This window comes from Aquila chrysaetos, chromosome 15 (assembly GCF_900496995.4).
Source record: "Aquila chrysaetos chrysaetos chromosome 15, bAquChr1.4, whole genome shotgun sequence".
Lineage (NCBI taxonomy): Eukaryota > Metazoa > Chordata > Aves > Accipitriformes > Accipitridae > Aquila > Aquila chrysaetos.
The window spans coordinates 6,586,388-6,599,391 of NC_044018.1; the positions used below are offsets into that span (position 1 = coordinate 6,586,388).

General features: G+C 45.0%; 1 protein-coding gene across 1 annotated transcript; it reads left to right on the top strand.

Moving 5' to 3' along the window:
* Nucleotides 1-239: 239 nt before the first annotated feature.
* TDRD6 (tudor domain containing 6) lies at nt 240-12,377 on the top strand. Its single transcript, XM_030038055.1, has 6 exons — nt 240-509; nt 753-7,623; nt 8,058-8,176; nt 9,257-9,346; nt 10,133-10,190; nt 11,736-12,377. Exons 1-6 carry the CDS (start codon nt 240-242, stop codon nt 11,795-11,797), a joined length of 7,470 nt encoding a protein of 2,489 aa, XP_029893915.1. The 3' UTR covers nt 11,798-12,377.
* Nucleotides 12,378-13,004: the final 627 nt, after the last annotated feature.

Consider the following 13,004-nt stretch of genomic DNA (forward strand, 5'->3'; position numbering starts at 1 on the left):
TTTACCAGCTTCAGTTTCAGAAGCCAAGCGCTAGCCCGAGGACGGCACTGAGGTTCCTCGGCTGGCCTCTCCTGTGGCCCAAGAAAGGCTCGGTGAAGCCCCGGGCCTTCCTCTTCCTCACCGCTTCTGACCATTCCTAAAGGCTAGAAGGCAGCCCCGCCAAAACCTCAAAGGTCTGCCTGGCAAAAGGGGGTCAAAACCGGGGAGAAACCACACGCTTCCAGAGCCGAACAGACGAAATGGCGCAGCGTGACACTCCAGGCTACCCGGAGGGGGCCACCGAACACAGCACCCCCGTTTGCCCCGTCCCGAGGCCCTCAGAGACGGTGCTTGCCTGCGGCCGCCCCATCCATCGGCAGGACAGCCCCGGACGCTGCCGTCCCTCAGTCCGCCATCACCCCCCCGTGCCGCAGACGGCCGAGCGCGGCCATGGCTGCCGCCCCGCCCGGCCCCTCACAGACCACCGCCGCCCCGAGCGCCCCACCCCGCCCTCACACTGCCGCCCCTACGTTGGCCAATAGCCGCCAAGCCCTGCACCTACGCCCCGCCCCGGGCTCCCTCTCTGGCCAATGGAGGCTAAGCGGGCTCGGAGGGCTCGCCCTTCTCCCCGCCCCCCCCCGCGGCCGGCGCCGAGCGCTCCACTCCGGACGAGGGCAGCATCGGCGGGCGCTGGGCTGAGCCCGGCGGCTCCAGCGTGCCTCGGCGATAACCCCCGCTCTGTGTGGCGCCTCCGAGCAGTCTCCGTTTAGCAGGACCGGCCCGATGTAACAGCCCGCTCCGACCCTCGTGTTCCCCCCGTCCCCGTCCCGTCCCCCCCCCCCGCGGTGGATCAAAATGGACTCGACCGCTTGGGCGGCCGCGTAACGCTTCCCCGCGGGTCACGTGGGCGGCGCGTGCCTTATGAGGCCAGGGAGGGGCCGCCATTTGGCGTCGTGCGGGCGGCGAAGGCGGAGGCCCGCGGGGTGAGCTCCGGCCCGGGGATGCTCAGCCCCGGCACCACCGTGGCCCTGCGGGTCTGCGCGGTGGGCCTGCGCCCCGAGGTGCCCGTCGTGCGGCTGTGGGGGCTGCTGGGCGACCGCGGCGCTGACTACGTCCGTCTCCGTCGCGAGATCCAAGCGGCGGCGGGGCCGCGCATGGCGGCCGCCCCGGGTCACGGCGGGCCGGAGGCCGGCGGGGCTGAGCTGCGCACTGGAGACCTGGGCCTGGTGGAGGTGGTCGGGCTCTGGTACCGCTGCTGCGTGGTGAGTCGCCGTGGCCAGGACTACCGCGTGTTCCTGCTGGACGAGGGCTGCACGGTGGCCACATCCGCCTATTACCTGGCGCGGGGCTGCAAAGAGCTTTTCCACCTGCCCCCGGAGGTGCTGGGCTGTGTTGTGGCTGATGTCATGCCCTCTGGAGGCCCCAAGGTGGTAGCCTGTGGGGATGCGCCGGCTTCCACCTGGACCGTGGAGGCTATGGAGTTCCTCAGCTACCTGCACGGCAAGGAGGTGTCTGGTCTGGTGCAGGAGGTGATGACACCGCAGCTCATAGTGCTTGAGCTGCCTCAGCTTGTGGCCCAGATGCATCACCTGGGCCTGGCCAGGCAGGTCCCTCCCAGTTGGTTCTGCCAGGTGCTCAGGCGCTGCCTGACTTATGGCCCCTTAAGGAACCAGCTCAAGCTGCAGCCTCCAGCATGTTCCCTTGTAACTTCTGCCGTGCCACAGCTTCACCATGTTTTGCTGTCCTGTCAGCCTGTGTCACCTGCCTTGGATTACTTTTACCCGCAGCTTCAATTGGGTGTGACAGAGCCTGTCCTAGTGACCCATGTCTCTGACCCACACCGCATCTACTGCCAGTTGCAGAGCCTGTCCCAGGAGATCCGTTGCCTTTCGGATACCATGCGCCACGCTTTTGACCGGTGTGAGCAGGATTTATCACCCACAGTGGGCTCACCCTATGCTGCCCGTGGCATAGATGGCCAGTGGTATCGTGCACTGCTGCTGGAGCTTATTGCTGGGGAGCAGGACCAGCAAGTGGCTCTGGTGATCTTTGTGGACTATGGCAGGAAGGAGATTGTGACCAGAGCTAACTTGCGCCATTTGCCTGTTGAGTGTTTTCGTATACCTGTGGTGACTTACCCATGTGCTCTTCAGGGTATCTCGGATGGGGGTTGTGGCTGGTCCCCATCGCAGATTGATGAGCTGAAAGCATTGGTGCTAGACAAAGGAGTGAGTGCTTGCATCACAACCTTTAACTCCTTCGAGCATCTCTATTATGTGAGCCTGTATGGGGAAAACGGTGTCAACTTGAACCATCTTTTTGGGGTGCAGGCTTGCTGCCTAGTTAGCAGCCGTATGCAGGTCAGCCAAACTGAGGCTCAGGAGCAGCTGGAATTAGAAGAATCCACAGCTGAAGAACTGGAATTGCCACCAGGAGCACCTCCTGTTGCTTTAATGCACAGAGATTTGGCCTCTGCTCCTGTAGGTGGTGTGCGCCTGAAATTGGGTGTGTTCCACGATGCACAGGTCTCCCACCTCCGAGACCCATCTGAGTTCTGGCTGCAGCTCCAGGAGCATCGCCCGCTCTTCAGGCAGCTGAGGCAGAGCATGTGGAATTTCTACTCCGATGCGACAAAGCTGGATGGTGCTGGGTGGGTCCTACAGCCTGGATCCCTTTGTTGTGCCAGTGGGAAAGAGGATGTCTTTTATCGAGCGGTGATCACCAGCGTACTGGACAGTGGGGTAGAAATACACCTGGTGGACAGAGGCAATACCGAAATTGTAGATCGGTGTGCGGTAAAGGAGCTGCTCCCTCAGTTCAGGGAACTACCTGCTTTAGCTCTGAAGTGTTGTTTGGCAGGTGTCTCCCCTCTGAGAGGGAGTTGGAGTGAAGCATCTGTGTCTGCATTCAGAGAGATTGTACTGAACAAGACACTAAAGGTTCCTTTTTTGAGTGTGCAGGGTAACAAATACATGGTTGAAATTTTTGACCAGTCCCAATTGGGAGAGAAAAGTGTAAGTAAACTCATGGTCCAGAGGGGCTATGCTGAATACCAGAGGTGTGAAATACCCAAGACTCTCCAGAAATCTAATAACACTGTGAGCCAGGCCTCTTCCCTAGCATGTGCTGGGGAGGAAAAACAAATAAATGTAGAGAAGAGGCTCAGAGAAGACTCTGATCTGAAGAGAAGTGGTAGAGCACTTAATCCTTACACGGCTGTGATGGTCAGAGAGCGCCCCGTTGCAGCCATTCACAATTCTAAAAGTAGCGAATCTCTTCCTGCTCAGAAGTGTGAGAGCAAAGAAAACTTGCCCATCTCTTGGAGACAGAATTATGTGGAAATGAAGCCAAGCTCCTCTTACAGAGGTCAGTTAGAAGTGGGAAGTACAGTTAATGTTGTTGTGTCATATGTTGAAAATCCTAGTAATTTTTGGTGTCAGTTAAGTAGAAATTGCCATGACCTTAATGTATTAATGGCTGAAATTCAGGAGTATTGTAAAAATTCGTCCCACCCACATGCTTGGCCAAATTCTGTATGTTTAGCCCAGTACTCGGAGGATGAAAAATGGTACAGGGCTTTAATTATTAGTGAAGTTCCTTCTGCAGAAAAAGTAGAAGTCATATATGTTGACTATGGCAACAGAGAGATGGTGTCTCTAACAAACCTCCGCTCAACTAATGAACATTTTCTTAGGTTAGAGGCTCAGGCTTTCAGGTGCAGCCTTTACAACTTAATCCAACCAAATGGTCAGGATCCTTTTGCTTGGGATGAAGAAGCGATTCAGGCTTTTCAAGAGTTTGTTGATACTTCATCATCTCACTCTGAACTGAAGTGTACAATATTTGCCTTGGCTTCGATAAACAATAAGGAGCTATTTAACATTGTAGATTTAATGACACCTTTTCAGAGTGCTTGCCAGTTTCTGACCAAGAGAGGTGTGGCCAGACCTTTATCTCCTCAAAAGCCTCTGGTATCCTCAGTTCAGCTTCATTCTTACTATTATTCTATGCATGATATCAAAATTGGGAGTGAGGAAGATGTTTATATTACGCACGTTGAGGATCCACGGACATTTTTCTGCCAACTTGAAAGATGTGCAGATATCTTAGCACAGCTTACTGATAACATCAGTCATCTAAGTGAAACAATGACCAGCTTAAAAACCTTGCAAAAGTCTAGGAGCTTGTGTCTAGCAAAGTATACTGACAATCAGTGGTACAGGGGAGTAATTATGAAAACAAAACCTAATACGGAAGTCTTCTTTGTGGATTTTGGGAACACAGAGACAATAGAGAAAGATCATCTGCTTCCTTTACCCAGTGATGCTTGTGATATCTTGCTTTTGCCGATGCAGGCCATAAAGTGTTCCTTATCTGATATATCTAATGTTCCCAAAGAAGCTACAATGTGGTTTAAGCAAGCTGTCCTAGAAAGGCAATTAAAAGCGATAGTAGTAGCAAAGGAATCTGATGGTAAACTGTTGATTGAGTTGTTTGACGGTAATACTCAAATTAATGCAAAACTGAAGGAGGAGTTAAGCTTAATAAACAATACAGGACTGTGTAGGCATGTAGAAAATGAAACTTTGTGCTCTAGAAATACAGATGTGAATGAGAGGAATGAGACTGCAGAGTCCCCTTTAAATGCAGGTAGGCCTCTTGAAAGAAAAAAATGCAGATCTGAAGCCCAGGGAGGAGGGGAGAGTAGCAAAAGGCACTTCAAAGAAGATGTAAACTTTTTCCAGTCTGCTATGAAGAAAGATGTGGCAGCTGGATTACTAGAATCTGATGAAATGCTTAGCAGTAAGAAGGATGCTTTTTTGTTAAATAAAGCGGGGGGGGAGTCTCTGCTCTCTGTCCAGATGGATACACAGTCAGATACTAAATCTGATGCTGAAGGCGGGTGTATAATGCTTAAAAATGTATCTGATCTGCTGCAACAGAAGATAGTGCCAGCTCTTAAAGTGTTAGTGTATGTGTCTCATGTAAATGATCCATTGGATTTTTATGTTCAACTAGAAAGCACTGAGGCTCAGCTTAACAGCATTATGGAAAGCTTAAACGATAGTACACAAGCAAAGAACCCTTGTGGACAACTGTTCCAAGCAGGAGACTTAATCAGTGCTGTTTATTCAGAAGACAGCCTGTGGTATCGAGCTGTAGTAAAAGAGAAGACTTCTGACAATTTGATAAGTATACAATATATTGATTATGGTAATACTTCAGTAATTAATGTTGATCAAGCACACAGACTCCCTGAAGTCTTGTCATCTATTCCAGCAATAAGCATTCACTGCTTCCTAGGTGGACTTAAATGCAAAAAAAATACAAACTGGGCAGAGAAAGCAGTGCTTTACTTCACCAAGAGAACAAGTGAAGTTCTGCTAACGTGTGAATTTGTAGAGAAGATTGAGGATAAATGGGAAGTTATTCTCAGTGACCATCAAGGTATAATAACAGTGGATTTAGCTGATGAAAATCTTGCAAGTAGGGAAAGATCTTGTTCAACAGGAATACTTGATGGAAGAGAGAACAGTGACGTGATAGCTGTGTGTGAGCCTTTGCCGCCACAGGCACAAAATGAAATTTCCTGTGTAAGTGATTGTAAATCTTTTATCTGGAAGTTTCCAGAGGCAGGTCAGACTGTAAAAATTTGTGTCACAGTGGTCAATGGTCCAGAATACTTTTGGAGTCACAGTGCTGATACAAAAGACATTAACTACATAGAGGAAAAAATAGAGGAAGCTGAAAACCTTGGCCTAAACTCTTGGAGCGATTGCAGATATTGTATTAAAAGCGGTAATATTTGTCTAGCAAAATATAGTCAAGATGGACAGTTCTACAGAGCTAAAGTCACCAGTGTAAAAGGTGACAAGGTAGTTGTTAGACATGTGGATTATGGAAGTGAGGAATCTGTTAGCATGGAGATGGTCAGACAGATTCCATGTGAATTGCTCAAAGTACCTAATCAAGCATTTGCTTGCTGTCTGTCAGGCTTCAATTCCTCAGAGGGCTCATGGCTCAGTGAAGCAAAAGAGAAGTTTTATGATATGACTGAAGGCCTCTTATTAGATGCTGAAGTAATAGAAACTCGGGAAGATAAAGCTTCTGAAGTCCCTCTGTCTGTTGTCAAGCTGGAAGCTTCTGGCAAGAGTATTAATGAAGAGATGAAGTCTTTTTGGAAGGCTAATAAAGGAACTGGTGACAACGCTTTGTCAAACCTTGAGAAGCCCTTAAAGGAAAGCAGATGTTCAAACAATGATATGGGTCTCTGTCTTGAAAGAGAAACTACTGTTCTTTGTGGATTAGCTCAAGAAGAAAGTGAAAGTGCTTTACTTTGTTCTGAACCTTTCCTGGATGTAACTTCTGAGTGGTTAAATACTGTAGAAGCAAATATGTCAGTGGGAGCTGTTGAGTATGTGTCTGGGAAGGCTGATGATGGATGTGAAACAGCTGAGCATCAAAGCAACTTTATCAAAGAGATACCTCTATGTGAAGGAGAGAGCAATAATAATGTATTACTAGAACCAACAAGAAGCTGCAGTCTTAATGTTTCGGGGAGTGAAATGAAAGCTGCAGAACAAGAATTATCTGAAGTCCTGTTTCAAGAGGATGCTGAGCTGAAAGCTGAACTGACAGGCAGTGCTTCAGCAGCCAGCCTTTTCCTAGGAAACAAACAAGAACAACTGAAAAGATTGCCAGTGCTCCAGGTACAGTCGTCTTCAAGTGATGAAACGGGGATGTTAGTAGAACTGGATCAGTTACAAATGCACTCCTCGTATGATGATCTGAAAGAGCTCATACTGGAGCTAGAGGCCCTTTCAGTGCAGTACTCCTTTGGTGAAGAAACAAAGGAAGCTCTGGAAACAGAGTCACTTGAAATGCAGACAGCTTTGGGCAGTGAAGCGAGAGAGAAGGTGTTGGAACGGGAATCGTTTGAGCTGCCAGTTGTGAGTGAGGAGATGGGGGATTTGGCAGCTGTGAAATTTCTTGAAAGCTTACCATCACTTAATGAGAAAGAGAACTTGGTACCTTCAGCTAGCGATGCAGAGAAGACAGTAGAGCTAATTTCGTCTGATATTCAGCTTTCTTTGGGAGAGAAGGCAGAGAAACTGGAATTGAATTTGTCTGGAATTCATAAAGCAGAAGCTATACAAGAAGATTGGATGGAAGTAGAGCCTCCTCCCCTAAGGCTGTCTTCATCTGGTGGTAGACCTGAGAAACAACTGGACCTGAAGACCAATGACATGCTGTCAATGCTAGGTGCTGAAATTGAGCAGCTTCTGGAACTGGTGCTGCCTGATGCGCAGCCATCTCGGGAAGGCGGGGAGGAGGACTCTTTAGGGTTGGAACATGCTGCACTGCAAAGTTCTGCAAACAGTGGAAGTCAATTTTCATTTCTTACAAAAGACTTAACAAATCAGATGCCTGTTTGCACTGTAAAATCATGTGACTGCAAAGTTGAGAAATGTAAGGAGTGGCAGGAGAAGAACAATGACTGTTATGTGGAAGAATGGATGAAACAAGACTTGACTTACTTGCTTAAAGAATGTGGAAATGCACGTGTGCAGTCTTTAGACTGTAAGTCTGGGGATGAAGAACTAGAAAAAAAGCAAAATGAGAACTTGGCTGACTGTGGTGCAGGTAAAGTATCTGATTTTAAGGAGTTAAATAATCAAAATGTTGTGTACATTCAAACATGAGAATAGCTTTCTTGTAGAAACCTGATTTTTATTCCCTAATAAGTTACTGTATTAGTGTTAATGTTGGTATGCTTTGATGGGTTAAGGACATAAGACTAAGTGTAAGTATCTTATGGATAATGTGACAGTCTAACAGCAAGTAGTCTTACTTTGAGAGGTTAATGATACTATGATTGGAAATTATTTCTGAACATGAACTGCATTTTCAAGACTGTTCAGGATGACAAATTTTTAACTTTCAAATATTTATTAAGTAGTTTGGAGGGGGAAGGGGAGTACAGGAGCAGGGTTGTGAGGCATTTGAGGGGTTTGGAGGGGTTGTTTTTGTGGTGTGGTTTTTTTTTTTTCTTCATTGATATGTCATCATTTTTGTAGAACACAATGAGTATACTTGTAATCTGAAGGGCTTTGCTGTTGGTTCCAAATGTGTGGTGTGGACCTCTCTAAAATGGTGTGAGGCTCGTATTTTGGAGGTATCCGAAAAAGGTACCAGGGTAAGTATGGTTGAATACTTTCTGCATTTTTAAGATCTGGTCCTTCTTTTGGTCTTTCTCCAAACTTCGAGTATTTTACAGAAGTGTATTAAAGAATTTAAGAGTTAGTATTGCAAAAGCTGCTTCTGGACTTAGAGGCTACATAGAAGCAGCAGTGTCTCAAACCAAGCAGATGTTGTATGTCAATGCTTGATATTCCCTTCACATCTTATTCCCCTGCATTGAGTGGGAAGACTGAAGGATCTGGCTCCAGTTTGAGATACATACTCATATGTGTGTGGTTCTGTCTGGCCTGCAAGTTAATGTTCTGCTGTGGGGCTGTGTTACCATTAAATGCTCATGAAACTTAGCGTTATTTTACTGATGTTTTGAGGAGTTAGTGCTAGAACTTGGGAAGAAACTTAAATTATACTGTAATTAATAATGAATACAGAACTATTCCTACTTCAGTGAAATACATATTGAATTAGTGGTTGGTGGGAGTTAACTTTAACAGTAGATTATAATCTAATGGGCTGCCTTGTTCTGCTGCTGTTTAAGCTATGGGATAAATGAGAAGCCTTCCTCCTGTTCAGGGGGAGTGCGTGTGTGTATGTACACATATGCACAGACATGCTTACATAGAAGGGCAGCTGTAATTCAAGGTTGCAAATCCAAAAGATCATTTCATAAAAGTAACTTTGTGGAAGATTGAATGCCTGAGATCATGGAAGCCAGCTCTTTTGCTAGTAGATTTCTTAGGTATCTAAAGCTAACCTCAGCTGTATTGAGATGTCAGTGTCAGGTATGTAGTGATATCCTTATTCATCTGTTTCCTGCTGGTTCTGATATAGTAGGTGTTTTCCAGCCTTTCCCTCTTGCCATACTGGGGTTAGAAGCCCAGGAGAGCCTTGAGCAGATTCAGTGGCAATATTCAGCTGTATTAGAGGTTAACTTGCTCTTCCTTGCAAGATCCAGACTGAAAGCCTTCTCAAAGGCAGGGAGTCCTCAATTGTGTTTTCCTACTGCTATGTCTTATTTGCTGAGTGTATTCTCAGGATCCACTGCTGTGTTAGGTACAATTTGGCTCTGTCTGTACAGGTCTTGAATCTCTCCAGTGGCAATGAGGAGATTGTGGATCCTGAGAATGTCTGGAACTGTATTCCTGACTGGGCTTGCAGATCATCTGAGGTATGGCGGTGTGGTAGTGGACTGGGCAGGACAGTACCGATTTTTAGAGAGGGCACTCTGAGTTTAGTTGTGATTCTTCCTGTGTCACCATGAAAATAGAAAGGCAAAGTAGCATTAATCTAAATCTGTGCATTCATGCCAACTGCTAGAAGCACAGTTTTTTTTCTTTAAGACATCACATTGTCCTTCTTTAATAGATCTCTATGGAGACTATAGAAACTTGTATAAATACATTATATAATTGATGTAATTTATGTAAACTCTTTATATAGACTGTCAGCCATTTGGCCTGAGGACTGTGAATTCAATCTGGGAATAGATTAATGAAAACAGCTTGAAGGAAGAAACGTTACTGAAAGACTACTATTAATCACGAACTGTAGAACAATGCTGATATGTGGATTTTGAGCATGTAACTAACTGGTAAATCATGAAAAATACTTCTATTAAGAAGTAATTAGGAAAAGATAGTAAGATTTTCACCAATGTTCTTCATGAAGTACTAATAAATGAACAAGTCATGTCTGGAACCCAAAACTCAGGTCATCAGCCATGCTGCTGGCGATGGTAACAGAATGCATTTCCAGTTCATCCTTCACATGCAGTTTTTGCATCAAAGCAAAAAGTGGGCAGAAGGCTTCTGTAGTGAGTTGTAAGGTGGGAAAACAGTGGTAAATAAGAGTCCAGCAGTGCTGATGTAAACAGTCTAGTATTGAAGGAAGCACCTCAATGGAAAACTATCTTTGCAATAGTGTCAGCTTCCTAACAGAATCCCCTTTTGTTTAGGCAATAACCCCTGTAATGGAAAACTTGCAGTCCTTACCAGAGGAGTCCTTACTTCAAGGTGAGACTACCTTAAAGCTCTCAAAGAGGTTGTGTACTTGGTGTTCGGATGCTTTCTAATTTTCTAGAAAATACTTTATTTTAGAAAATACAGCTGAAACACTTTTTTTAACTTAAGTATTTAATACTGTTGTAATTTTCTTAGTAGCATTAGCTTATGTACTGTGAGTTTAATGGTGAATACATGCAATGAAGCTGCTACTCTGTCTTGATTAGAAATCAATTTAGTATTCATTTATTCAACCTAGTGGATTGAGCCTCTTGGACAAGCTGGGGTGGTACACTGAAGTTACAGATTTTGGTAGGGTTTTGAGCATCGGCCACCAGCATGCTCACGTTTCTGAGGCAAGGTGAGCGACTGCTAGGCAGACTCTACTAAGCATTGTAGTCTGGGATTTGAATGCCCCAGTCCCTTAATAGATCTATGAATCTGAACCCATAATAATACCATCTCAGTTGTTTTAAGGATAGTTTGTGAATAGTGCATGTACATGTTTATTGTTACTTAAAAATTTTAAGGTGTTACTGGTGAACACCTATTCTGTGTACCAAAGAAAATAGTACAGGTTCTTTCTGATTATATACTATTTGTATAATCTATGGAATCATAGAGTAGTTCTGGTTGTAAGGGACCTTTGGAGGTGCTCAAAGCAGGATCAACTAGATCGGGTTGCTTAGGACTTTCCTTTCAGGTCTGGAACCTATCCAAGGATGGAGATTCCAGAACCTCTCTGGGCACCTTGTTCCTGTGTTTGACCAGTGGTTGCCTGATGGAGACTGAATTAAGCTGAAGTAGAGATAGCATTTGTGTTTTCAGTGATTGAATTGGTTATTGTATTTCAGTACAACTGTACTGAAAGCTGACTGGTTTATGGGTAACAAATAACGAAGCCTGCAACAGAGATTTAGTTACTTGTTGGGCAAAAAAGTAGTTAAAAGAACTTGATTAAAATGTTAAACTCAATCCTCCCTCAATTACATCACTCAAATGCAGGATTATTCTTGATCTTGCTGTTTCTGGTTTTGATAATACTTTTACAGTTTTTACCACTCTTTGGTAGCTAATTATTATTGTCCAAACCTGCCTATTGTCTGTGTTCTTGAATACTTTGCACGGTATTAGTGTATGCACTGCACTGCAGCAACAGTGCAGAAAATGTGAGCTAAGGTCACGCAACCATGTGGCACAGAACTGGATCTTGCTGTGCACATGGGCCACGGCCTGAATGCCAGTTTGAGTAGAAGGTACCTGATCCACAGGATGCAAAACCTCTCCTGCCGAGGCTTATGCTAAGCCCACTGAGGAATGGAGTGGCTTAAACTTGTAACTGAAATCTGGGAGCACTGCTTGCTTCATCTTCTTGGGCAGTTCTGTTTCAACTGTCTTATCTGTATATAACTTTGCAAGTTTATTCTTTTAATATGGTCCAATATGTTGATGACATTTAGTCTGAAGCCTTGTAGAGCTATGACTTCAGATACTAATGCACTTATACATGTTTATTGAAACACCTTGATAGGTCTAATCTGTTTTTATTCCCTGTAGAAAAGCAAACTGGCTGCGGTTCAGATTTGCCTGAAGATCCTCATGTCCTCCAACATTCCTGAAACCAAGTGACATGCTCACCATATGAAGCTGAACAAGTACCTGTGTACACGAAGATTCCCATGAAAATCTGTTTTCGTGGGAACACAAATACAAGTGAAGCATGGAGAGGTTTTTTTTTTTTCTACCTAACTCAGCAAATGCCTGTCACTATCATACTTCCCTGTCAAGGAATAGTGCTTGTTGGTAGATTGTTATTGTCAGCTTGGCTTCTTAGAGCTGTACTTTCTTACGTAAGAATTTGCCTCTTGACTGGCATTCCACACTGAATGTGCGTGTGCACTAACTTTTATCTAGCTGTTGGTGGGTGGTTCTTGAACACAGGTTTCTTGTGAGTTGTTGTACAGGCTACTGTGTTGCACAATACTACTTTCTGTTGTTTGCTTTTTGAAAAGTTCCATTGTTAAGTTTTTTGTTTTTTTTTTTTTTTCCCCTCTAAGAAAAGTTGAGAGTATCTTTTTTGGGGGAGGGGAGGAATTCTTTCTCTGTAGGGGAACATAGTTGGTTTGGGTTGAAGTCTTGCATTTGGTGCTGTTACAGAGCAATGGAAGAAGCTGTAATAAAGCTTTGGCTGGCATATACTGATCAGTGTTTTGTTAATGATGTGTGTTCTTTCCCTATGCATAAGCCCAAATGCTGTGTGTGTACTGAGTATCTTTCTTCAACTGTACTACTGCAGTTAGATGTAGCTATGCACATTCTGCAGTTACTGGTTCTGTCTGACCCTAAACGGCTCTCTAGAGCACTGTGAGCTATTGTGAATGCTTTGAAACATCACACAGTCATGTACAAAATAGAACTTGTATTTATGACACAGCCTTAGTTGCACTAATGAAAGATGAGGAAGATGAAGCTTTGTCTGTAAAGATGAAGTAGACCTCCTAGAATGGTTTTGCTGCTGCATGTGTACAGTGTGGTAAGGACTTCTCCTTAAGCTGCAGCTGTTTTATCTCACCTTTTGTTCTCCTCCTCCTGTGTTGAAAACGGGTTTCTATTTTATAGTCCTGCTCTACGCTCCTGTATACCATAGCTGCTTCCTCCTCTTCAGAGGCTATGGATTTTTCATGCTGCCATAATGACTTAGGAACCCAAGATCTCTGACAATGTAATAGTCTGGGTGAGTATCACAGCAGATCTCAAATGTTAGTGCTTACTTAGCAAGAGAAACACTTGCATGTTTATTCCCTTAATAGAGACAATACATGGTGG